Source organism: Mustelus asterias, chromosome 18 (genome assembly GCF_964213995.1).
Source record: "Mustelus asterias chromosome 18, sMusAst1.hap1.1, whole genome shotgun sequence".
In the NCBI taxonomy this organism is placed as follows: Eukaryota; Metazoa; Chordata; class Chondrichthyes; order Carcharhiniformes; family Triakidae; genus Mustelus; species Mustelus asterias.
Window position 1 is genome coordinate 59,750,304 of NC_135818.1, and position 27,089 is coordinate 59,777,392.

Below are 27,089 nucleotides of genomic sequence, written 5' to 3' on the forward strand. Positions count from 1 at the left end.
GTAGGCCATCTGGCTCCTCGAGCCTGTCCCACCATTCAATAGGATCATGGCTCATCTTTTCGTGGACTCAGCTCCACTTACCTGCCCGCTCATCATAACCCTTAATTCCTTTACTGTTCAAAAATGTTTCCTTGCCTTAAAAACATTCAGTAAGGTAGCCTCAATTGCTTCACTGGGCAGGGAATTCCACAGATTCACAACCCATTGGGTTAAGAAGTTTCTCCTCAACTCAGCCCTAAATCTGCTCCCACTTATTTTAGGCCATGCCCCCGAGTTTTAGTTTCACCTGCCAGTGGAAACAACCTCTCTGCTTCTAAATTATCTATTCCCTTCATAGCCTTATATATTTCCATCAGATCTCCCCTCATTCTTCTGAATTCCAATGAGTATAGTCCCGGTCTATTCAGTCTCTTCATATAAGCCAACCCTCTCAACTCCAGAATCAACCTAGTGAATCTCCTCTGGTGCACTAGGTGCAGCCTTCATTATGGGTCACCATGTCCAGGGCAAAAAGTTTTGCCCACATATATGCACCTGTATTATCTGTCAGCAGATCCCAGTGACCTAGGCCCTAAAGTAAAACAGCACCCATTTGTTCCATGACCTTGCTCATTGTAAATGATCCATAATCACTAAAGCCAGATCACAGTCTCATCTAAGGTTCACAATAAGAGGATGTGGTTTATATCTGCAGCATTCCACATGCTGGATATCAGGTCAGTGAACTAACAATGGGCTAGCAAATAAGATTTGTTTGTGTGGAAAAAGTTACTGCTGTCTATTTTACAGACTGATCCTTGGAAGGAATCTACTTTCAAATTTTCAGTAGTGCACCAGCCATATTAGGCAGAGCCTTGCCGGCCCAACAACTGGTCAAGTTCCAGTTTCTCTTTTTAACAAAAGGGAACACCACAGAGACAAAAGCAGAAGGAAGTCAGGCAGCACTAAAAGACATCATGGAATATGACGGAAAGTCAGACAATGCAAAGGTCAGAGAAGGCAGAAGTAGATCTGATCATATCATTGATTCTTTGAACTCTATCACTGAGAAAGAGTAAGAACAGAATATTAGGGGAGATTAGAAACAAAATACTGATTATTGTGACTTCAATTAAAGACAATATTTTGTTGAAAAGTCACCTATTGGTTAGCACTGCTGCCTCACAGCGCCATGTGCAATTCTGGCCTCGGGGTCACTGTCTGTGTGGAGTTTGCACCTTCTCCCCGTGTCTGCGTGGGTTTCCCCCAGGTGCTCCGGTTTCCTCCCACTAACCCAAGTTGTGCAGGTTAGGTTGATTGGGCATGCTCAATTGCACCTTAGTATCAGGGGGATTAGTAGGGTAAATAACTGCGGTTACAGGGATAAGGCCTGGGTGGGATTGTTGTCAGTGCAGACTCGATGGGCTAAATGGTCTCCTTCTATACTGTACGGATTCTATGATTCTATGAATAACTTTCTCTTGTGTGAAATTGTATAACTTTTCTGATCAAATGTATGAAAATGAAATGCCGAAGCAGGGTGTATCACAGAGAATATGTCTTAATAATGGAATATGGTAGTATTAAGGGTTAACAGATGGGATATGCTAATGTGTGACATTGGCAATGATGCATCACTGACACCAGTTAGTCATGTGTCAGACTATCATGAGAGAGGTTGGAATCATACGTAGGAGCCAAGTACTTCTCTGTAACCTGTTTTGAAGTAATACTAATGAACTAGTGATAAACAGATATCACAGTATGCCTACAATCTGTCTGAGAACCAAGTCCCATGCTTAGATTCCAAGTCACAAAGACCCAACCTCAGAACATGGTGGCAGCTCCAAACAGAATACACAAAGAACAGCAACGTCTCATTGAATCTTCTGATGAGCAACACTGTGCAGACTGGCAATGGGAAGTGCAGAGGAACAGAATAGTTCCTATTTAAATACAAGGATCAAATGAGAAACTATAAGTTTCAGTAATCCATGTACAGCAGCCTAGCAGCACTAATGAACAACAAGCAAAAAAACAACAGAAGCTGGAAATCTAAAAGAAAACTAAAGATACTGGGAACACTGGTCAGTTAATTCTGTAAAGAAGAGAGGGATTTGTATTTCAGTTGCGGATTCTGCCAAAAACTGGGAGATATTACAGATTTCACGGAATTTAAAAAGGAACAAATCAAAGGGAAGAAGAAGGGGAAAACAGGATTTATTAAATTTTCAAAGACTTCAAAAAGCTAACAAGAGTTCAGTTGATTGATCAATGTGCTGCTATTCTACATGTAAAATCATTTATTATAAAACTAACTCATGTATTTGACAACCAATTCACTAACAAAGCTGCCATTTGGTATCATTGTTCTAGAATGATTGTTTATTATTTACTTGTTTACAGGATGTGGATGTCACTGGCTGGACCAGCATTTAATATCCATCCCTAATTATCCTTGGGAAAGTGGTGGTGAGCCACCTTCTTGAACCACTGCAGCCCATGGGGTGTTGGTACAACAATAAAGCGGTTAAGGAGGGAGTTCCATAATTTTGACCCAGTGACAGTGAAGGAATGGCAATATATTTCCAAGTCAGGATGGTGTGTGGCTTGGAGAGGGCGTACCAGGTGCTGGTGCATCCACACATCAGCTGTTCTTGTCCATCGAGTTGGTAGAAGTCGCAACTTTGGAAGGTACTTTGGTGGTCGAGGTGCCAATCAAGCAGGCTGTTTTGGCCTGGATGGTGTCGACGTTCTTGAGTGTTGGCTTCACTCATCCATGAAAGTGGAGATTCCTGTCTTTCCCCCTATAGATAGTGACAGGCTTTGGGGAGTCTGGAGGTTAGTTACTCACTGCAGAATTCCCAGCTTCTGACCTGCTCTTGTAGCCACAGTGTTTACATGGCTGGTCCAGTTCAATGTCTGTTCAATGGTAAACCCCAGGATGTTGATAGTGGGCAATTCAGCACTGGTAATGCCATTAAACGTCAATGGAAGGTGGTTAGATTCCTTCTTGTTGGCAGTGGTCGTTGCCACTTATCATCCCAAGCCTGAATGTTGTCCATATCTTGCTGCATATGAACACGGACTGCTTCCGTATCTGAAGATGGTACTGAATATTATGCAATCATTAGTGAACATGCCCACTTCTGACCTTATGATGTAGGGAAACTGATCGATGAAGCACCTGAAAGTGATTGAGTCCAGGACACTATGCTGAGGGATTGCTGCAGTGATTTCCTGCAGCTGAGATGATTGACCTCCAAATACTACAATAATCTGACTTGGTGCTGGGCATGACTCCAACAACTGAAGAACTTTCCCCCTGATTAACATTGAATCCAATTTTGCGGGGCTCCTTGATGCCACACTCAATCAAATGCCTCCTTGATGTCAAGGGCAGTCATTTCCACCTGACCTCTTGAGTTCATTTCCTTTGTCCATGCTTGGACCAAGGCAATGATGAGCTTGGAGTTGAGTGGCCCTAGCAGCACCCAAACTGACCGTCAGTGACCAGGTTATTGCTGAGTATTGTGTCACTTCAAAACACTGCTGACAACCTCTTCCCTCACTTTGCGGATGATCGAGAGGGTGGTGATTGACTGGGTTAAAATTGTCCTGCTTTTTGTGGACAGGACATACGTGAGCAGTCTTCCACATTGCCAGCTAGATGCCTGTGTTGTAGCTGTCCTGACTAGGCGCGGCTAGTTCTGAAGCACAACTGAAGCAGTACGATTGCTGGAATGGAGTCAGGTACCAAAGCCTTTGCAGTATCCTGCCTTCTGTGCCAAAGGCAGTTCACATGGAGTGAATCAAATTGGCTGAAGACAGGCATCCGTGATATGTAGGATGGTATCATATTTGTATCATGATAACACTGAACAGTATGATGTTACACATTTTAATAAGAAAAAAATTTACAATGTAAAGTTCTTCCTGGTGTATTCCATTAGTTCAAGATGTGTTGTCGTTGAAATTCCTGCCGTGTCTCTCTGGTCTTTTGTCTAATTTGTTGCATATTTATTGTTTGTCGCTGAGAGTCTCTGATTGTTCTATCTTTTTTACCAAAATTATTTCAGAGTTTTGTTTAACAAACCAATAGTTTCCTCTGGGTATTAACTTCATGAATCCATAAATCCATTCGCAAAATGCAGGGTTTTTATGTTCTATCTTTCTTGTATTTGCCTTGAAAGATAATTCAAAAAATGTTATATTTGATATTGTTCAAACCAACATGGAATTCGGTTTCATGTTGGGGAGAACTTGTACTCATCTGATAAGGTCACCCCTATTTATAAAGCAGGGACGTTAACACCAGCAGATGGGGTGAAACTGAGTTTTTGAGCCAATTGAACAAATAAGTGTTTGTTTTTGAACACCAAAGCCACCGGCAGAGGAACCTGGAGATAAAAGATGCCAGACACAGGAGGGTTATCACACCATCCACCAGATTAGCGTGTCCGGGAAATGACTACATCTGACTGCTGCCAGTCCTCAAGCCTGACTCTGACCTTCCTGACACTTTCCATTTTAACTCCCATTTTGCTCCCATGCTGACCTTGACCTGCTGCAATTTTCCAGTGAAGACCAACGCAAGCTGAAGGAACAGATCCTCATCTGCCCATTAGGCACGTTGTAGCCTTTTGGACTTCGATAACTAATAGTTCAATAACTTCCAACCATGAATTCTATCCTCCATTTTATTTTTTTCCCCAGCTCCCTCCTCCACTGGGCCATCTGTAATTTGTTTTGCTTTCGCAGAACGCTGACCCTTTTTCTGCCATTTCTGCGATTGACATATTTTTCTACCTTACCTTTATGCCACTATTAGCTCCTTCTTTAGTCTTTAACACAACCATTAACACTCCCTTTGTCCATGACATATTGTCAGGTCTCGCCTTAGCTCCCACCTACCGCTGACCTTCTCCAACCCCCTCTCCAACCATATCATCCACCACATTTCGAGCCCTCTTCAGCTCTCAAGGAAAGTTAACTTGAAATGTTAACGTTGTCTCTCTCTCCGCTGATGCTGCCAGATCTGCTGAGTCTTTCCAGCATTTTCTGTTTTGAAGATTTCACATTTGCATCATCCGCAGTGTTTAATTTAATGATCTGGCTTTTGCCATCCTGATTGTCCATGGTTCCCCCAGTGCTGCAACTTATTAGGTTTTATGAGCACTCCTAGGTGCCATTGCTCTTGCTATTCATTGTTTAAATCTGGGGTTATAATAACTCTTTAAATATTTTGGGCACGACCTTACCACCACGCTCCGCTGCAGTGAAGACATAGAATTTGGCGACAAACCAGATCTCCGTTCACTACAGCGAGATGGGAAAATCCCGCTGGCGTGAATATCACAAAATTCCGGCCTTATTGTGCTTGTGTCACATATGTGTGAATATGGTGTCCCAGACCCTACAGTTTTAAAAAAGGATTGTAAGAGCTTTTCCAGTGCTTAATTGTTGATATTACAAAAACTGATTCCGGTTTGTGAAAATAAAGTTGTTAAATCATAGAATAGAATCATAGAATCCCTACAGTACAGAAGGAGGCCATTCAACCCATCAAGTCTGCACTGACCACAATCCCACCCAGCCCCTAGTCCCCCTGACACTAAGGGGCAATTTAGCATGACCAATCAACCTAACTTGCACATCTTTGGACTGTGGGAAGAGACCGGAGCACCCGGAGGAAACCCATCCAGACAAGGGGAGAAAGTGCAAGCTCCACACAGATAGTGACCCAAGGCTGGAATTGAACCTGGGTCCCTGGGGCTGTGAGGCAGCAGTGTTAACCACTGCACCATCATGCCTTAAAAGAGTGAACTGGGCTTCCATGTCTATTTTTTGAAGTTTATAAAGTGCTTTGTTTTCCCTCTTGGCATTTACTCACAACGATTTGATACCTGTACTCAGGCTCAGAGGTAGAGAGTTGGGGAGTGGTGCTGTTTTGTGTTTATGAAACCCAGAAGAATAGGTTTCTCTTAGATCCTGTCAAATTTAACCACAGGACCTGATTAGCACTTCTGTCTCTGTTTCACATTGTCAGTTAGAGAGGTTCTCAGCAACAGGCTGCAGGCAGCAAGTGGAAAGGAGGGTGGGAGAAATCGAGAAGAAATGTTCAGAACAGTCGGTCAAAGATATTGGAAGGGTTGTGATGGGGATAGATCAGAAGCTGCAGCCAGGGAGGAAGGAGGGAGAGATCAGATAGATCGAGGAGGGAAAGGCTGCTGCTTATGGCTTCGGGGGGGGGCGGGGGTCACTTATCCATTAAAAATGGAAGTGGGCTGGTTGGGTTCGAGAATTAGACTTGTTAACATCCCAACCAACCCAAAACATCCTTTTTTTTGGAGGGGGGGAGAAGTTGGTTAAAAATAATCTTGAATTAAGAATCTACCGACGACCGTGAAACCATTGTCAATTGTCGGAAAAATCCATCTGGTTCACTATTGTCCTTTGGGGAAGGAAATCGGCCGTCCTTGCCTGGTCTGGTCTACATGGGACTCCAGAGCCATAGCAATGTGGTTGACTCAACTGCCCTCAGGTAACTAGGGCAATGGGCAGTAAATGCTGTGATGTGGAGATGCCGGCGTTGGACTGGGGTAAGCACAGTAAGAAGTCTCACAACACCAGGTTGGACCTGTTGGACTTTAACCAGGTGTTGTGAGACTTCTTACAGTAAATGCTGGCCACCCAGTGACGCCCACGTCCCATGTATGAATAAAAAACAAAATTCCCCTCCAGATTTCACTCCTTTATTGATGATGAACGCTGCAATTTGAAGTCACTCTATTTTGGAGTGTGGTGGGAATGTAATAGAATTTGGTAAGCTGATATCTTGATAGGTGAGGTAATTTCTTGTTACTGACCAGTTTGTGCCAGGCAACTTCATACTGCGTTAGAATGAATCATTCTTTGCATAGCTAGTTAATGATATATCACAGGTTTTTTTTAATTCAGCTACTTAAAGGCCCTTTGTTGGAAATAATTAGTTCAGCTTGACAACTCACATCAAATTAACACTAGTTAAATTTCCACTAAATATAGCCCTGTTGGAATGTTTGGAATCAATCCCAGTCTAGGAATTTGGTTAATGTTTGCTAGAACATAAGTTGCACTAAACAGGCAGACAAGCACATATACCATAGAAAATCAAAGCGACTGGTAGAGAGGTGTGGTGCCATCCACCAGGTCAATGGGCTGAGTTTGACTCTTTGGACACATTCAAGGGGGGTATGGTATTATTCACCAAGTCAGTGGGCTGGGTTTTAATGTCTAAGCCATCGGCGGGTTAGGAAACCAAAGACTTGTGGAGATTTTTCCATGACTCATTAACTCAGCTATAGTATTTGCATCCTACTTCCAGGTTCCCCGATTAATTGAAGCCAGCAGGCATGACCACAATCCACAACTGACTGTTGAAACTTCAACGTTTAAAGGGACCTTGTTAAGGGACAGAATTGATGCCTCCTACAACTGGCAAATGAGAAACGCCATAAGTAGCAGCAGTGTGTACTAGCTACAAGATGCACTGCAGGAATTCACCAAAGATCCTTAGACAGCACCTTCCAAACCCATGACCACTTCGATCTCCAAGGAAGAGGGCAACAGATACATGGGAACACCACCACCTGCAAGCCACTCACCATCCTGACTTGGAAACATATCACCATTCCTTCACAGTTGCTGGGTCAAAATCCCTCCCTCATGGCATTGTGGGTCAACCCACAACACATGGACTGCAGAGTTCCAAGAAGGCAGCTCACGATCACCTTCTCAAGGGCAACTCGGGATGGCCAATAAATGCTGGCCAGCCAGCGACCCCATGGCCCTCGATTGATTTTTTTTTAATACAGTGCTGTTAGGAGAGAAGGCAGCCACTGTTCTTCCCCCACCCACTTCCCGAATCTCTGAGGCATCCCTCAATGTGATTCTTGAGACGGCGTGAGCCCACAGAGGAATACTGCTCCCAGCAGATGTGAGGAGGAGGGCAGCCTCTGAAACTACGCAGACATTGCTGAAGAAGCAAGTAGCAGGAGTGTGCTCCTTTGCTCATGGATACAGGACCCCAAGAGGTTCAATGACCTCAGCAAAGCATGAAAGGTGAACGGTTTTCCATATTCAAGTGCCAGCCTCCCACCCAACCACCCCCCGACTCTGACTTCACCAGCCTTCTCCCGCATAGCACATCTTGCAGCTCCAACCATTCCTCTCACTTGAGGAACATTGTCTCACATCCCCAAGTGAACAGCAACCATTGCTACTCACCTTCATCTTATTGCTATCACACACCCATCTCTCACAGTCACCCTGTTAAATATTGTCCCATGCAGGAGAAGAGAGCGCAAAACTCCAGACAGTAGCAGAGAAATAGGGGTGGCCTCCAGTAATCACCAACTTCACTGCCAATGTGGAGGAGACAATGGAGATCAGTGGAGATTGGAGTTCATCACCATTGAAAATGGAAAGATGGGAGGCTCCATGATACCTGGGTTGGGATTTTGCAGACCAAAATTGAGTTAGGTTCATTAACAATAAATGGCCACTGTGACATGAAAAACTAAGGGGAGGCAATGACCTAGTGGTATTATCGCTAGACTATTAATCCAGAAACTCAGCTAATGTTCAGGGGACCCGGGTTCGAATCCCGCCACGGCAGATGGTGGAATTTGAATTCAATAAAAAATATCTGGAATTATGGATCTACTGACGACAGTGAAACCATTGTCGATTGTTGGAAAAACCCATCTGGTTCATCAATGTCCTTTAGGGAAGGAAATCTGTCATCCTTACCTGGTCTGGCCTACGTGTGACACCAGATCCACAGCAATGTGGTTGACTCTCAACTGCCCTCGGGCAATTAGGGATGGGCAATAAATTCTGGCCAGCCAGCGATGCCTATGTCCCATGAATGAATAAAAAAAAGTCCCACCTCTGTTTCTGTATCTGGCCATTTACAGCAGTGTGGGAAAGAAGGCAGGTACTGAACCCGCCACCTCCTATTTGGAAGTTGCATTGTTAGAAGTGGGCATTTTCAGAACTTCCAGAATTTTTATGGAGTCAGTGGGATTTGAAAGCCCCTCAAACTCATATCTGCAGGGTGGAGTCATGAACCATGTTTTGGAATTGGGAAGAGTATAAAAAAGTGAATAATATTGATATTTACTCCTTTAAAATTCATCGTGAATTACTGAAGCTTAAGTTGTATCTGTGTTTACTAAAGGTTCTGATGAGTTGCAATTGGAAAACGTAAGTGAGCATTAAATAATATGCTTGCCGGGTTAATACGTCTGACAAAGGTGAGGTAAAGGAACAGCATTGCAAAAGTGGAAAATCTTCAGATGCAGTAGAGTAGATAATCAACTAGATAAAGTGCTATTCTGCATTGTACGCTATTGAGGTACTATCCCATTGTGAAATCCATAGCTAATTGTTGAAGCTCTCCACTTTGCTTTCATCCACTCTTTGAATATAAGCTCAGCCATCTGTTTGGCTGTTGAAAAGCTTTGACTGATATATGCCTATTAGGCTGGCTTCAAAAGTACTAATGGACTCTGAAGTAAAAAACTTTGTTTGCACTGATATCCCGGGAGTGTGTGTTTGATGGCTCAGCTGCCTTTGACTTCTTAGTTTGTTTGTTTTTTTCAGCAGGCCTGGAGAATCTAAGTCTGATGGCTTTGACAGCTTTATGGGCTTCTGAAGAGGGTAATTGTTTTTTGACTGCGTATTCAAGTGATGTTTGTCTAATTTGACAGATTTGTGAGGCCATCCAGCCTTCAACGATTTGAAAATCCCATCTGCTGGCACTGCCGGGACAGAAGTGAGATCATGACTTTGGGATGCATCTGAGCCCTGCTATTCACCTCCAGTGGGAAATTTCAGGCCCTGGTAACGTAATTAGATTCCACACATGACACACAACAATCATTCATGTTGAATTGATGTCTCCAGTAACTGAAACATGATCATCTGCACAACAGTGTCTTTGAGCTCTTTTCCCTTGTCAGTTCTAAGGAATGTCTTTAATCTCCCATGGGTCCTTCAAACATCACTCAGGTAATGGTGCGTGATGAGGCTGAGGAGCTCTGAGGGGAGGTTTTGCACTCTGGGGGAGCACCATGACATTAATCGTGCACTCTCCACCACTCTCCTACACGTACCTCGGTGGGGTCTCCTGGGCAGCTAATAAGGTTCTAGCACAGTAAGCCACACATCAGAAATGAGCAGGAGCAAGGACCAGAGACAGGGTTAGCATGGTGAGTCCCCACTGAGGCACACTGGGCATTCCAAATTCTGTTCAGATGGACCTAGATGCTCAGCCCAGGGAAGCATGAATTTTATTGTCAAGGGCCGGAATTCTCCGCCCGTTCACGCCCTGCTGCCGCTGACAGCGAGGACGAAGAATTGGAGGTTCAGCACACCGGTGTGTTTTTCCACAGGCGCTGCAGAGAATCAAGCATAGGTGGTCAGGATTCATCTGCATCCAATTAGTGGGAAGCAAGTCCATTTCACGCCAGTCTCCAGCGGGTTTTCCGATTCACCATGGCGGTCACCAGTGGAAGATCCCACTGTAAATTCACACAGGCGTAAAACCAATTTTTGGGCTTCCTGTAGAATTCTCCCTCCCTCCCTGCCCGCCTTTGAACCTGCCTGCCAGTGGGGGTCGGAGGTGGTGCGGGGGCTGGGGGGCGGTGGGTGGGGGGGGGAGTTTGCGATTGAGACTGGCGAGTCTCCATCCCCATTTCCCAGTGTAAATGTCAGAGATAAGCTCACCTATGCTTGGCTGGCTCATCCTGCAGCCATTTCATGGCCTTAGGGCCTGTAATTGACTTGATGTTGGACTTCCACACTTCCATCCGAGAGGGAGTCTGCCTCTGAGAGCTACCAGATAATCAAATGGCTGTCATGGCACCCAGTCTTTCATCCAACCGCACCACTCCCCTGCCATCTTATCCTCAGGGCCATATCAGTCAGTTCAGTGACTCACTACCAAAGAAATGTGTTCAGCCCACTGTACATATTATTGCAGAACAACAGCTCCAAGTAATATAGTGAGGCTCCAATAGTTATTGTAATGTTGGCAGTTCTGTCGTCATTCGCTCTGGAGTGCTAACTTAGTATGTTTGTAATTGAAAAAAAAGCTCCTAAAATTCTCCAGTAACTGCTGCACAGTTTCAAAAACCAATGCTTTATATTCATTGACACTGTACGCTAACATTGGCTATACAACTTGCTGTAGGTAGTCTTGTCTTTAGTCCAAAGACTGTTAACACATTGGTTTCGCTCTGGTTTCCTTCAGGAGGACGGTTGTGCAGTCACATTAAGTAGCGCACCCTGTTTTGAGTTGCTCGGTTGTGTGGAAGTTTGAACAAATTTTCTTGCTACTTCCTAAATTTTACGGACAGGATTGAAATATTATTTGTCATGTGGTAAACAGTAACAGCATCCAGCGCTTGAAAGAATAGCTCTAATTAAGGCTCACATAATTTAATTACAGACCAGCGGGACCTATGCAGTTCAGTGCTGACAAGCTGTTTGATAAATTTCCCATTTAGTCCTCTAGCCCACTTCAAGGTTATCCACCTGTTCTTTAGAAAGAAGTGTCATGTGTTGGTTGGTAGGTGCTCTTTGCATGAATGCCATTCTACTCAACATAGAATTCAATTGTCTAGCAACTCAAAACAAGAATTACTAGGGAACAGTTGGCAGCATCTAATACAGTAAATGTGAATGCTTTTCTTGTGTATAATCCTTTCAGTTTTCTTTCAATATTCTTAAAGTAGTCATGTGTGACCTATAAAATTACATTTGAAAGCAAACTTAAAAGGATTGCTTGAAAAAAAAGACATGGACCTGCATTTTAGCCCTGCTTCCACCACCAACAGGTTTTGAGGTGGGGGGGGAAACATGTAACTGTACGGATGGGATTCCCAACCCAATCTGGTGGGCAACGTGGTGGCACAGTGGTTAGCACAGCTACCTCACAGCGCCAGGGACCCGGGTTCGATTCCTGACTTGGGTTCACTGTCTGTGTGGGGATTGCACATTTTCCCCGTGTCTGCGTGGGTTTCCTCCGAGTGCTCTATTTTCCTCTCATAGTCCGAAAGACGTGCTGGTTAGGTGCATTGGCCATGCTAAATTCTCTCTCAGTGTTACCCGAACAGGCGCCGGAGTGTGGCGACTAGGGGAATTTCACAGCAACTTCATTGCAGTGTTAATGTAAGCCTACTTGTGACACTAATAAATAAACTTAAAAACACCTGGAAGCCATTATAAGGTAAGGAACGCAGATCCTCAGATGAGAAAATCGCCCTTGCCCCAGTGAAAGCTACTTTAGGACCTTTTACTGCCCACAATCAATTTTGTAGGCTGGCAGGTGCCAGATAGAACGGGGAAGAGCGAATTAGAAAAATTTCAAATCCTATATCTCATATTGCAACCCCTCCCACACCATGGAGTGTCATACCCTCCCCTCCCCGGGACCCCTGTCACTTACCCGGCCTTCATGTCCTGACGCTTAGTGTAGAATTTACCAAAAGAATGGCAAAAGTGTCAGGTTCTGACTGAAAACCGGTGTGTTTCTCCCCAGAAACACAGCCAGGTTTTCACTCCAGTTCTTCTGATACTTTATTTTGCACTTTCATTCTGGTGGGCGGGGTCTGATAGAGCCGGCAAGTCTGGCACCTCAGAGATCAGGGCGCCTTTTTAAAGGGTGCCCCAATCTCTAAGTAAAGTTAAAGGTCCAACTCCCCCATCCCCACGGACATCAGGACCCTCAGCAGACAAGGTGAACACCGCAATGCTCGAATTACCAGGGGAACATAGGTTTAAGGTAAAAGGGGGAAAGTTTAAAGGAGATGTGAGAGGTAAGTTTTTTACACAGAGGGTTTGAAGTACCTGAAATGCGCTGCTGGAGGAGGTGGTAGAAGCAGATACAATGGCAACACTTAAGAGGCATCTTGACAGACACATGAATAAGCAAGAAATAGAGGGATATGTTCCGCCTAAAGGCAAAAGATCTTTAGCGTGGAAAGGCATCACATATCGGCGTAGGCTTGGTGGGCTGAAGGGCCTGTTCCTGTGCTGCACTGTTCTTTGTTCTTCAATTCCCATTCGCATGGCAGCACACCGATGTGGGAAGCACCTGTCGTTGCCCAAAGCAGTGACTTAAAGCCATTTAATGACAAGAAAATTCATTCTAATTTATGGAAATTTTTCACGCCCTTGCTGGGTGTGAACCTGATCACATCATCGGGAACATTGCGCTTGGAAATCTCACCATCACCAACCCCATTATGCCCTGTTGTGAAATCTAGTGGCCATAGCAGGATTTGTGCACAGTGAACAGGCCTGGAGGTTGGCGCCCTTAATCCCAGTGGCCTCTTCCGGCCACTGCAGCGCTGTGCCTGGAGGGGCCGGAGAGCTGCCAGCCAATCAGATTGGCCGACAGTCCAAGTGAGGATGGAAATCTTGCCTGCTGCCAGTCAGTGCTTGTTAGAGGATAACATGGCTGTGGGCCCTTTCGGAGTTGGTGGGGTCAAGGCCCTGCCATCCTAATAATTCAGGCCCTGTCTAAGATTGTCATCTTGCACTCATCAGGACAGTTTGCAAGAATGCCAACAGTGAAGGGAACAACAATTTATAATACATTAGAAGAGAGTGCTGATTGGTTGGCAAGTGGACTCTGATTGGTAGAGGGTACTGCCATGGAGAGTGCACCAGTGTAAAGTTAATTGGCGAGCTCTTGTACAACTTCAAACCAAGCAGCTCAATTCTGATTGGTCAAAGCACTGCTGTGGGAAATGAAGCAGGGAATGGCTGTTCCCCAAGTATGTAGGCCATTTTGTCCCAATGACAAGTGAATTGTATCAGACAGCATATTTCTTCAGCTGTTCACAGCAGCCAAAGTACAGGCCATACCCATGCACCCCATGCTTGCAAAACTCAATACATGGGACGGGATTTTCCACAGAACCCGCCACATGTTTTGTGGGGGTGGAGGCAGCCTGCCATTGGCCGCCAGCAGGATCTTCTGGTCCCGCCATTGTCAAAGGGGTTTTCTGTTGAATGCACCCCCCCCCCCCACCCACATCAGGAAGCCACGGGGTGTGCGGTCAGTTGGACCAGAAGATCCGACCGGCATGAATACCCAGATTATTCCAACCACGGTGTCCAACGTTAAATGTGATTTGGCAATTGGACAACACTTGATAAATAATCCTGATTGTGCTCAGAATTACACAAAACAAATTTCAGATAGTTAGGCTCACAGTGTGGCTCGCTTACACATGTTAGAAGTTACATGTATTCACTCATTGGTAACCCCTTTACCAATCAGCCGACAATTGTCAACCAATCAGCACTCTCTTCTCATGCATTATTAACTGTTGTTCCTTTTATATTGGTAATCTTGTAAATTGTCCTGATGAATGCAAGACACAAAGTTTCAACAGCCCATCTCTTTTTGTTTTGCAATACACAAGTTCTGCACTTCTTAACAACGTCAAATTATTTTGGAATATTGTTTAAAACAGGAATATGGTTTTTTTTCTTTAAGTTTAATCAGTGACCTGTTTGTCTGGTTTTCATTTATGTCAATAACTTGTTTTGAACTAGTTGCTTGGTAGTACAGAACTTGAGTATTGCTGAAAAAGGAGACATGATTTTGAAGCTTTTTGTAAAGGCTTCAACAGTGTGTCTTTTTATAAAATTGCTCCTAGGATATGGGCTTTGCTGGCAAGGTCAGCATTTCTTGCCCATCCTTAAATGCCCATCCCTAATTGAATAGCTCTGCTCTGACATCCAGACTTCAGTATCACAAGGACACATTTCATAAATTCTTAGCTAATGTGTGAGTTATTCACTTCAGTAGAGTCAGCAGAGTTCCCAACACTGGTTGCCCATCCTTAAATGCCCATCCCTAATTGAATAGCTCTGCTCTGACATCCAGACTTCAGTATCACAAGGACACATTTCATAAATTCTTAGCTAATGTGTGGGTTATTCACTTCAGTAGAGTCAGCAGAGTTCCCAACACTGGTGAATGAGAACGTGGGGTGGATTTTCCATAAAACATAGGAGCAGAAGTAGGCCATTTAGCCCATTGAGTCTGCTCCGCCATTTAATAAGATCATGATTGATCTGATGTTATAATCCTCAACTTTACTTTCCCACCTTATCCCCATAACCCTTGATTCCCCCTCACTAATTAAAAATCTGTCTATCTCAGCCTTCTACATACTTAACAACCCAGCGGTGAAGAATTCCACAGTCGCTATCCTCTGATTGAAGAAATTCCTCCTCATCTCTGTCTTAAATGGGCAACCCCTTACTCTGAGATTATACCCTTTTGTCCTAGACTCTCCCACAAGAGGAAACATCCTCTCAGCATCTACCCCGTCAAGCCCCAGCGAATCCTATATGACTTAATAAGGTCTCCTTTCATTCTTCTGAACTCCAATGAGTATAGTCCCAACCTACTCATCCTTTCCTCAAAAAAAAATCCCTCCATACCCGGGATCAACCTAGTGAATCTTCTCTGGACTGCCTCCAATGCCAGTATATCTTTCAAATGATGGTGTTGATGGGAATTTCGGTGCAGAAAATTAATTGCTTGGTTTTAATTTTAGATTTCTGCCCCAGCAGCAGGTGAGACCCCATGATGTGTGTCTCCTCACTGCTTCAAATCCTTTTGTCGAAGCACGTGTCCCCTGTACTTGCAGAGTTTCTCCCTCTTGCAGAATGACAGATTTGTCTTCTTACATTTGGATGTGTTGAAACTTCTCTCATGTGATTCTGACAACTGGTACTCAGTATCATCTCTCATAGGTTTGCTGTGTGTCCTAATATGTGACTTGAAAAAGCTCATGTACTGGATTAAGTACATTTGGCCCATCGAGTCTGCACCGAAACTCCGATAGTGTATCTTACCCAGGCCCTATCCCCATAACCCCACATATTTATCTCATTCATCCCTTAACCTACACATAAAGGGCAATTTAACATGGCCAATCAACCTAACCTGCGCATCTTTGGACTGTGGGAAGAAATGGGAGCGCTCGGAGGAAACCCATGCAGACACGGGGAGAATGTGCAGACTCCACACAGACAGTGACCCAAGGCCGGAATTGAACCCGGGTCCCTGGCGCTGTGAGGCAGCAGTGCTAACCACTGTGCCACCGTGCTGCCCTGTCCTGTCCCATCAGAGCTTTTTCCCACCTCATTTCCCTTAGGGTATGTCTCTATGTAGTCATTGTGTAAGCTCAATTTCATGGAGTGCCTCTCACTTCGGATCAGATAGCTTTTCTATTTTTACACTTGCCCTCCAAAGATGAGCACCATGCAGCATCCGCAAAGTAGCAGTGCCAAAGCTAGTGCCTCTCAGCACCCTGTCACCCACTCCACAGGTAACAAACACCAGCACAGGAACATCTATCACAGCAGATTTAGATAGGCATCAGGATATCCTGGGGGTATTTTGGTTTTATTAATTAAATTGCAGAATAGACTTGAGAGGGTGAATGAAATCGTATGTTCCTACATTTAGGCTGAGATTTCTTTGTTGTAGAAGCAATAAGAATTTAGAATAGAGTAATTAATGGGCCTGAAAGCTGATAAATCCCCATTCATTCGTGGGACATGGGCGTCGCTGACTGGCCAGCATTCATTGCCCATCACTAGTTGCCCTTGGGGGGCAGTTGAGAGTCTATCACATTGCTGTGGCTCTGGAGTCACATGTAGGTCAGATCAGGTAAGGACGGCAGATTTCCTTCCCTAAAGGACATTAGTGAACCAGATGGGTTTTTCCGACAATTGACAATGGTTTCATGGTCATCAGTAGATTCTTAATTCCAGATTTTTTTTTATTGAATTCAAATTCCACCGTCTGCCATGACAGGATTCAAACCCAGGTCCCCAGAACATTAGCTGAGTTTCTGGATTAATAATCTAGTGATAATACCACTCGGCCATCACCCCCCATTGCCTGATAATCTATATTTCAGGTGGGATGGCCATGGGCATAGTGGATGGTTTGTTTGCCATCTTCCAAAACTAGGTAGATCCTGGAAAATGCCGGGAGATTGGAAAATGACAAATGTGGCCCCACTATTTAAAAAAAGGAGGGAGGGAGAAAACAGAGAATTACAGAGAAGTTAGACTAAGATCAGTAGTAGGAAAAATGCTCGAATGTATATATATATATAGAATAAAAGATGTAACAACAGGACACTTAGAAAATATGACGGGATTAGATAAAGTCAATATGGATTTGTGAAAGGGAAATCCAACCAACTGTATTTTTTTAGGACATAACTAGTGGAATAGATAAAGGAGACAGCCAGTGAATGTGGTGTATGTGGATTTTTAGAAAGCTTTTGATAAGGTCCCACATAAGAGGTTAGTGCACAAAATTTTGGGGTTGGGATTGGAGGTAACATACTGGCCTGGTTGAAAACTGGTTGGCAGATTGGAAGCAGTAGGAATAAATGGGTCTTCTTCAGAATGGAAAGCAGTGACTAGTGGGGTCCCGCAAGGATCAGTGCTTGGAGCCCCAGTTATTCACAATATACATCAATGATTTGAATGAGGGAATCAAATGCAATATTTCCAAGTTTGCTGACAACACAAAACTAGGTGGGATTGTGAGTGGTGAGCAGGAAGTAAAGAGGCTTCAAGGTGATCTAGACAAGTTGAGTGAGTGGGCAAATACATGACCGATGCAGTATAATGTGGATAAGTGTGAAGTTACCCATTTCAGTGGGAAAAACAGTATTATTTAAATAGTGATAGATTGGGAAATTTTGATGTACAAAGGGAACTAGGTGTCCTTGTGTGCCAGTCACTGAAAGCTTGCATGCAGGTGCAGCAAGCAATTAAGAAGGCAAATGGTATTTTGACCTTTATTGCAAGAGGATTTGAGTACAGAGGCAAGCATGTCTTACTGTAGCTGTACAGGGCCATGATGAGACCACACCTGGAGTATTGTGTGCAGTTTTGATCTCCTTACCGAAGAAAACATATATTTTGCCATAGAGGGAATGAAGCAAAGGTGCACCAGAATGATTTCAGGGATGGCAGGGTTGTCATATGAGGAGAGATTGGGTCAAATAGGCCTGTATTCATTGGAATTTAGAGAGGGATCTCATTGAAATGTATAAACTTCTGATAGGGTTGGACAGACTGGATGCAGGGATATTGTTTTCCCTGGTTGGAGGTGAGGGTTCTAAAACAAGGGGTCACTGTCTGAGGATACGAGTTAGGCTATTTAAGACTGAGATGAGGAACGATGTCTTCACTCAGAGGGTGGCCAAGCTGTGTAATTCTCTACCACATAAGGCTGTGGAAGTCAAGTCACTGAATGTACTTAAGAAAGCAACAGATAGATCTCTAGACATTAAAGGTACAAGGGGTATGGGGGGGGGAGTGAATGTAAGGCATTGAGATAGATGATCAGCTATGATCACTTTGAATGGCAGAGCAGGTTCACTGGCTGAATGGCCTACTCCTGCTCCTATTTTCAATGTTTCTATTCTTAATACACTGATTTTTGATAAGGCATTGTTTATGAAAGATATGTGACCACTAAATTCAATAGCATTGTGAAAGTGAAAAAGTCTTCAGATTTAGTAGATTACACTATCCTCGGATAAAGTGCTGTTCTGAATTAAACAGTATCGAGATTCAGATTTTACTCTGCCAATTGCACCCTATGGTTTGACGTTTTCATTGATTGAAAAGTCAGCCATCTGTTCAGCCTTTGAAGTAATGCTACAGATGATATCAGTTTCACTGCTTCAAAGGATTTAATATATTGAGCTCTGGAGACTTTGTTGACACAGATATGCAATGGAATCTTCTTATGAATGTTTGCTGAGCTCCAAACCCCATTAATGGATTCAGCTCAGCAATGTTTGTTGATACAACTGCCAAGGGCATGGTGAGCTTTACTTTGATTATTGGGTTGATGAACTGTTAAGAAGACAATGTATTTTGAAACAGCTTTTGAAGGGCTGTTTGTTTATTTTGACAGTTTTATGACCACTTAATTGGATTAAGTTTTTTTTCAAGTGGAGTTTGAATGGCTGTGTCTTTGATTGAAGTTTTATGAGCATCTAAGAGGATTACATTTATTTCCAAATGGAGTTTGAACGAGTGTTTGCTTATTAATGACAGATTAATGAAGATCTCCAAGACTTCCCAATGTTATTCTAGGACTCATGAGTTTGTCTATAGTGGATTCTGGCTCAGTGGGCATGGGAGATATAGGGGAATAAAGGAGTGGGGGTTATAGAGTGGGTGGGGTTTGGCTGTGGGGATGAGGGGCACATTTTTTAAAAATCTTATTCTTTCATGGGATGTGGACATTACTGGCAAGGCCAACATTTGTTGTCCATCCCTCACTGCCCTTGAGTTGAGTGGCTTACCCCACCATTTCAGAGTGTAGGTAAGGACAACAAATTTCCTTCCCTAAAGGACATTAATGAACCAGATGAATTTTTACAACAATCAACAATGGTTCACCATTACCTAGAGGAGCTTTAAAATTCTAATTTATTAATTGAATTTCACCAACTGCCAAGGTGAGATTTGAACACCTGTCCCCAGAGCATTAACCTCAGTCTCTGGATTGCTAGGATGGTGACATTACCACTACACCACCTTTTCCCCATAATTGATTAGGTGAGGGGCAAAGGCTAAGGTACCTAACACATCTACAGTGCTTAGCTGAGGTCCCTGGGAAACAAGGTGGGCCTTCTTCTCTGCCCACCTTGACATCTGCTCACCACTGTTTCCACCTCTGCCCTGCTTCAGGAGGCAGTAGCCCTGACCCCAGCCCATTCCTGCCAACTCATGATGAAATAACGTGGGCAAGCACTGCTGGGCAGAAGGTTGGATCATGATGTTGGGAAATAGCCTGATGTGCGATTCCTGCCACACGATTGCAAATCCAGGCAGGTTGTCAGCTCATTAATTACTGTCTGTGTTGCAGCCTTCACACCACATTCCATTCACACCACAATAGTGTGTCACAACCTCTCAAATAAGTTCACCAGCAGTTAAAATCAACATGGGGAGTACCACTGTCAGCTAGTCTGGCTAGAAGAATTGCTGTATCAATACATTCCTTTATTTTAAAAACTTTTTGACCTTTATCAGCCTTTTGGCTAAGTTCAAGTGTCAGATCGAGCCCAAGATAAGGTGCAATGCCTTATCTTGTCAGTTTGGATCTTGTTTGTCTCTCTTGAGGGAACCATGAATTGGATTCAACTGGAATTGAAATTTGGGCTTTGGAGCGAGGATGGAATGGATTTGAATCTGCCCAGTCCACTCTGAGCATTGGCTTTGTAACTTTAAGGGTACAGTATAAACATTTTAAAATTGAATTTATTTTTCTCTTCCACAGGCAACTCCAATGAATGTCAATGTTATTTTTGTAATGAGTTTTACTTCCTTTTCCCATTCAAATTTTTCTAATACTGTTAATTCACAGAAGGTTAACACACACATTTGTTTGCATTAATACCTCACATAGTGATTTTTTTGTGCTTAATATTTTATATAATAATGGAGATGAGACTACAATGTCAGGCAAAAAGCTACTTGGTGCCATTCTAGCAATTTTTTTTAAATACTTTTCCAATTCAATCAAATCAAATCCAATTCAGAGTCTCAACAAGTTGAGACATTTCCGATCCAGGCTGACAAGACAGGGCAAGCGACCAAACCACCCTGTCCTGGGCCCGATCTACATGAGCCAAGCTGATTGGAGAAGGGGGAGGTTCCTCCTCCAAGACTTGGGCTCATTTGCATCTTAGCCAAAAGGCCGAGATGCCGCTTTTAAATGCGCAACATAAAACCACAAAGTTTGTCATTCAAAATAATATTTGCATTTCTGTTAGTCCAATTTGCCTGTGGTATTGACAGAATGCAGGAAGAGGTCTTTGGGGCATAAATTATAATAGTTCTGATCATTGCTCCTTCCTAACTTCAAGAGTTATCAGATCAGCTGCTAACTTGTGGGCCTCAGAATGGAAATCAGCATTGGTAATCCCCAAATCTGACGCTGAGGAACTCCAAAGTCATGGCCCTGTATCTCTTGGCTCCTCAATCCTCTATTTAGGAACACTCATTCCCATCGATAAAGAAGCACGTTTACCCTGCATCTGATAAGAGATGATGTGAAGACTAGCTGTTCTGTCTGGAGACAATACACATCTCTTTAACCTGTGTTTAATGTTCCCTCCACCCACATTGTCTGTACCTTTAATACCTGGCTGGCTGTAGGATTCGCATTCTAATCAGTATTCTGCAACTTGATTTTGTGTCTGTTTGCACTGTTTGAGAGCACATTTCCACTCCATCTGACGAAGGAGCAGCGCTCCGAAAGCTTATGGTATTTACTACCAAATAAACCTGTTGGACTTTAACCTGGTGTTGTGAGACTTCTTACTCTGATAAGAGAGCCCTCTGTTGGTCAGTCACACATCTATGTGATCTTACCCTAACCATCCCCATCTTACATCTATCCACTGTATTGTCAATGTATTAAATAACATTTTTATACAACATATTTACCATTGCATAAGACATCAACATTTGGACAATTGTCTTGTTTACACTTTTAATCTTCTATCACAAAACATGACATTCATATTAATAAGGGATAGAACTGTGATTATGGAGTGAAGTTCAATAACTAAGCAGCTCAAGTTTCAGCCAATATTGCAATAAAATTCAAGAGGACTGAAAGCAGCAGTGGTTGACTATCTATAAATGAATATTGACCACAAAACTGACTAACCAGTCCAATATTTCCTCTGTTCCTAACATCCAAATTCAAAACCAACCTATTTTCTGTCCATGGTAGATTTTCCCTTTTCCACCTCAATAGCCTATCTAGGTGAGATTATCAAATTAATGAAGCGGTCAGGGACATTTTAAAACATCCAACATCTATGAACCTCTAAGGTATTGGCCCATTAGTAACTGGCTTGAGAATGAATAAACTTATTTCACAAAGGGTCCACTGGATAGCAAATTGAGACTCCCATGAACACAAAGCTGTATCTGTGTGAAGAGCCTGTGCCTATTTATGGTGCCACCCAGTCCTTAAATAGTTATTGTAATAAATCTATTTCTAATATTAATTTCATTTAAAAAATGAAATAACATGTGAGAAACTATTTGATTAGCTGGAAAATAGATTTTTACTTTTGAATTATATATTTCAACAGCTAAAACCAGAATTGAATTATTGGGCATAAAAATATATGTATCAAAGTTCACACTTGCACAACTTACACTGAATAAATCCTAACATGTTGTAAACAAAATAGATTTTAATTGGTGGTAACTGTGCACTGTGCTTCCAGCATTGTTAGCACGATATATACATAAAGTCAATTTGTTCCCACTTTTTTCTATTTCACTGACTTATCAAAGAAACATTGTCACTTATTGTCCATTTTTAGCATCAAGATTTTTAAAAATTCATTCGTGGGACATGGGCGTCGCTGGCTGGCTAGCATTTATTGCCCATCCCTAGTTGCCCTTGGCGGGGCAGTTGAGAGTCAGCCACATTGCTGTGGCTCTGGAGTCACATGTAGGCCAGACTAGGTAAGGATGGCAGATTTCCTTCCCTAAAGGGCATTAATGAACCAGATGGGTTTTTCCAACAATCGACAATGGTTTCACGGTAGATTCTTAATTCCAGATTTTTAAAATTGTATTCAAATTCCACCATCTGCTGTGGCGAGGTTCGAACCCAGGTCCCCAGAATGTTAGCAGATTTTCCTAGCAATAATACCACGAGGCCATCGCCTCCCCTAAAGTTATGAATGACATCAGCTGCAATGCACTGATGTAGTTTGAGTGGGAATGAAGAAAGTTCAAACAGCAAAATTATATATTTTTTAAATTCTGTGAAAACCACACTGTAATTATTTACACAGTAACATGTATTAGCCTTCCAAATAACCAGTGATGTACTTCCAAATTTGAATATTTAAAGCAGGGGTTTTCAGGAACTGAAGCTTTTTGTAAACTCCGCAGAGGACAATACAACCTCTTAAAATGGCAAAACCTATCATTTGATGAAATAGAATATCCAAGGTAGCTCCGTTTTGTAAATTTAGTAGGAACAAATCATTGGCAAGATTAAAAAAGATGGTAGAAAATGGAAATAAAAAGAAATCTATATACCTTTGAGCAACACGAGTGGTTTCTAATGATATGAATTGTAACACAATCTTTATTAAATGCTCTGAACTACACATAGGAATAATAATGCATTAGTGATATTGTAGGATTTGTTATTGAGAATAAAAGATCTGTGGTCAGATGCATTGGCCATGCTAAATTCTCCCTCAGTGTACCTGAACAGGCACCGGAATGTGGCGACTAGGGGATTTTCACAGTGACTTCATTGCAGTGTTAATGTAAGCCTACTTGTGACACTAATAAATAAACTTTAAACTTTAAATTATTTTAATAAATGAGGGCTTGAAGGCCCAGTCCTGCTCATTTTGCTCTTAGAAATCAGCTTATCACAGATAAAGTGTTACATTCTTCACTCTAAGATTTTCCTGCTCTAAGGTATTGAAATTCTTAACCAAACAGGGTGGTATATTTAGGTTTCTAACAATCAGCTAAACAAGAGGCTGCAACTACAAAACATGACCGTCACGAGTTACACCTCAGGTTCTAAGAATTCAATTATTTGACTTAAAGCATCTTAATTTTAACACACAGGCCTTGAATTTTTTTAAAAACATTCAGCTTAAGTGCTCTATCATGTAATATTAATGAAGATTATGTTATTAGAAACCCCTTGTGCAATTCAGGATGGCCATGAGGGGAAAAGACTCGACTGAAATGTTGCCATTCCTTTTAGTTAATGTTAATGACTGATGCACATTTAGTGACGTCAGTGGGACATTGGTTATCTTTTGTATGGTGAAGAGCTAGCTTTTTATGATGTTTACTGTATCAATATATTGCTTCAATATTCCCTTGAAAATGGTGACTCATGTTAGGGTGCAGTTCCAAAGTCACAAGCAACCTTTCAGTTCCTCAGCTATTTTTGTAAGCTTGGCCAGAGAATGTCATTAGCTAACGTGGGATTTGCTGAGCCCAGCCCTGTATTTGTTTGACAACTCACACCCACCCTTTGCAGCTAAGATCATTGGGCCAGTACAGCAGGAACATGGATTGATTTTTTTTTACCCTCAAAGCCTGGGATACCACAATGGACTTTAGTGTCATCATTGTTACCTTAATTGAGCTCATCTACCTCAACATATATTAGGTCATAAGCTTGGGTCTTCCTGCACTGTACAGTTTAGTACCAACCCATATGGTGCATTCACTCACTTATCCATCAGCAAATCCCTAAAAGCAATTTCTCTAATTCATGTACTTACCAATGGTAACTTGCTGCCAGGAATACTGGGAAAGTCATGGTGTTCGACATGGTATCCAACATTAAAGGTTATCCAGTTGAGAGAACCATAATACGAGTAGGTTTCATGCCCCTTCAGAAACATGTAATGTTCAGCAATGAAGTGTCCAGAGATTGGATGTATACCCATGCATAGGAGTGAGCCAGCTATCAAGTATACTATTGGTTTCAACCCCCACAGGTAGTAGATGAGAAAATCGTATGCAAACTGCACCACAGCATTCAACACCTCCAATTTTGTCATGGGTTTTGGGTTAATGTAAAGGGGCCTAAGAGCATAAAAAAGTGGCTGGAGAATAAGCCAAATTATTTTGCGAAAAGGAGTGCAGAAGAACCATCCTTCAATATCTGTTGGGATATCTACGTCCAAGCCGGTGCCACCCAGGTATCGATGATGATCTATGTGGTACTTCTTGAATGATGCAGAATAAGGCAACCCAATTGGTAGATTAGCAAACATTGCAAACAACCGGTTCCATTTTGCTAGCTTGTTGCCAAATGCAATATTATGAGCGATATCGTGAATGGCTAGAGTCAATGAATGGTTGATGGCGCCTCCAAAAGCATAAGCCCAGAATATAATCCATTTCCAAGACAAATCTTTCACAAGGAAGCATGCAATGGTCTGTGTAAGGACCATTCCAGACACAATCCACTTTAGATTAGGGTCTGGCCCCATTAGTGACTTGATCTCTGGATACTTGGCTGCAAGGACAAAACAAAATACAACAGAATATTATTGAGTCAAATGCCAACACAGGTAATGATTGAACATAAAAGTACCACTATAAAGTATATTATACGATAACAACATCATGTGTTTATTATAGTGCTTTTATCTGGTAAAATGTTTCAAGGTGTTTCACAGGGGCATTATCTCTCTCCACTTACATTATCTGTACCTTTAAGACTTGATTACCTGTAAAGACTCGCACTCCAACCATTAGTTTGTAAATTGAGTTTGTGTCTTTATATGCCCTGTTTGTGAACAGAACTCCCACTCACCTGATGAAGGGGCAGCGCTCCGAAAGCTAGTGGCTTGTGCTACCAAATAAACCTGTTGGACTTTAATCTGGTGTTGTTAGACTTCTTACTGTGTTTACCCATGTCCAACACCGGCATCTCCACAACATAGCAAATTTAAAACAGAGTTGAGAAGAAACAACTTCTTCCAAAGGATTGTGAATCTGTGGAATTCGCTACCCCAAAGTGCGGTGGATGCTGGGACAGTGAGTAAATTTAAGGAGGAGTTAGACAGATTTTAAATTGGTAATGGGTTGAAGGGTTATGGGGAGAAGGCAGGAAAATGGGGATGAGGAGCATATCAGCCATGATCGAATAGCGGGGCGAATTCGATGGGCCGAATGATCTAATTCTGCTCCTATATCTTATGAACTTAAGAACATTAAGGATGGCAGGAAAGGTGATGTGTCACAGCTGCAGCATGTGGGAGCTCCTGGACGCCAGTTTGATCCAAAACAAATATCTGCAGGAAGTGTTTGAAGTTCGAGCAGATTTGGCTCAGAGTTTAGGAGGTGGAGGCTGAGCTGCAGACACTGGGGTTTGGAAGAGTAGGAGGCAACTTGAATGAAACATACAAGACCCTGAGGGGTCTTGACAGGGTGGATGTTGAGAAGATGTTTCCTCTTGTCAGAAACTCTAGAACAAGGGGGTCACTTAAAATGGAGATGGGGTGAATTTGTTTCACACAGAGGGTTGTGAGTCTTTGGAAGTCTCTTCCTGAAAAGGCAGTGGAAGCAGAGGCTTTGAATCTTTTTAAGGTAGAGGTGGATAGATTCTTGGTAAACAAGAGAGGGACAGTTTATTGGGGTGGGCGGGGTGTAGATTTGAGGTTACTATCAGATCAACTATAACCTTAATAAATGGTGGAGCAGGCTCAGAGAGGGACCGAATGGCTTAGTCCTGCTTCTTGTTCAAACTGACAGGCAAAAAGAGCTCATTCTCAGAAAAGGTGTGTTTAAGATCTTAAGCGGGATTTCCCCATCCCAAATCAGACAAAATAAGCAGGATGTCATAGAACTGGCACTGATGGCCTGTGCGCTGGTCTGCCACCTCTGTTCCCAACTCTGTTAACTTTCCCAAGGGTGGGAGGGGGGATTGGGGCTGGGAGGAAAAGTGAAATCACCCACCCCGTTAACTGAGGGTGTAGAGGTCATTATGGAGCTCATTAAGAGAGTGCGTTCTGACTTCCTGAGATGTACATGAGGCTGGGAGACCATTAGAAACCCTCTGAAGCTAACTAGCTGCAGCTTGGAAAGAAAGAGGGTCGGCAGCATTGAAAAAGCTTTATTGAATGCAAATAAGTGAAAATTTGGGGGGAACAAAAGACATGGTTAAGTAGCAATGCAATTTTCATAACCAATCTTCCCTTACCATTTCCCAGTTTTCCATTTGCCTGGCCACTTTGAAGATAAAGATTCTCTCATTGTTTTTAAGACCACACACAGATTGCAGCTACAACAATGTCCATGCAAGCTTTAGCCCCCTCCCAACTTGATTTCTCAAAAGTCTCCCTCTGGTGACCATAAATCACTCAAACTTCCACTGCCTGCATCCTTACCCATTCTAAACCCTCCTTGCCCTTCTCTCCTTTTATCATTGAACTCCACGATTCCCAATCTATTAATTT

At 42.8% G+C, this 27,089-nt stretch overlaps 1 protein-coding gene across 1 annotated transcript in view; it reads right to left on the bottom strand.

Annotated features, from left to right (window-relative positions):
* degs2 (delta(4)-desaturase, sphingolipid 2) overlaps positions 1–27,089 on the bottom strand; it is a 64,834-nt gene that overhangs the window by 20,427 nt on the left and 17,318 nt on the right. Inside the window, exon 2 of the mRNA XM_078234110.1 lies at positions 24,402–25,144. Coding sequence (XP_078090236.1) covers positions 24,402–25,144 — 743 coding nt within the window. The remainder of the gene's footprint in view (positions 1–24,401; positions 25,145–27,089) is intronic.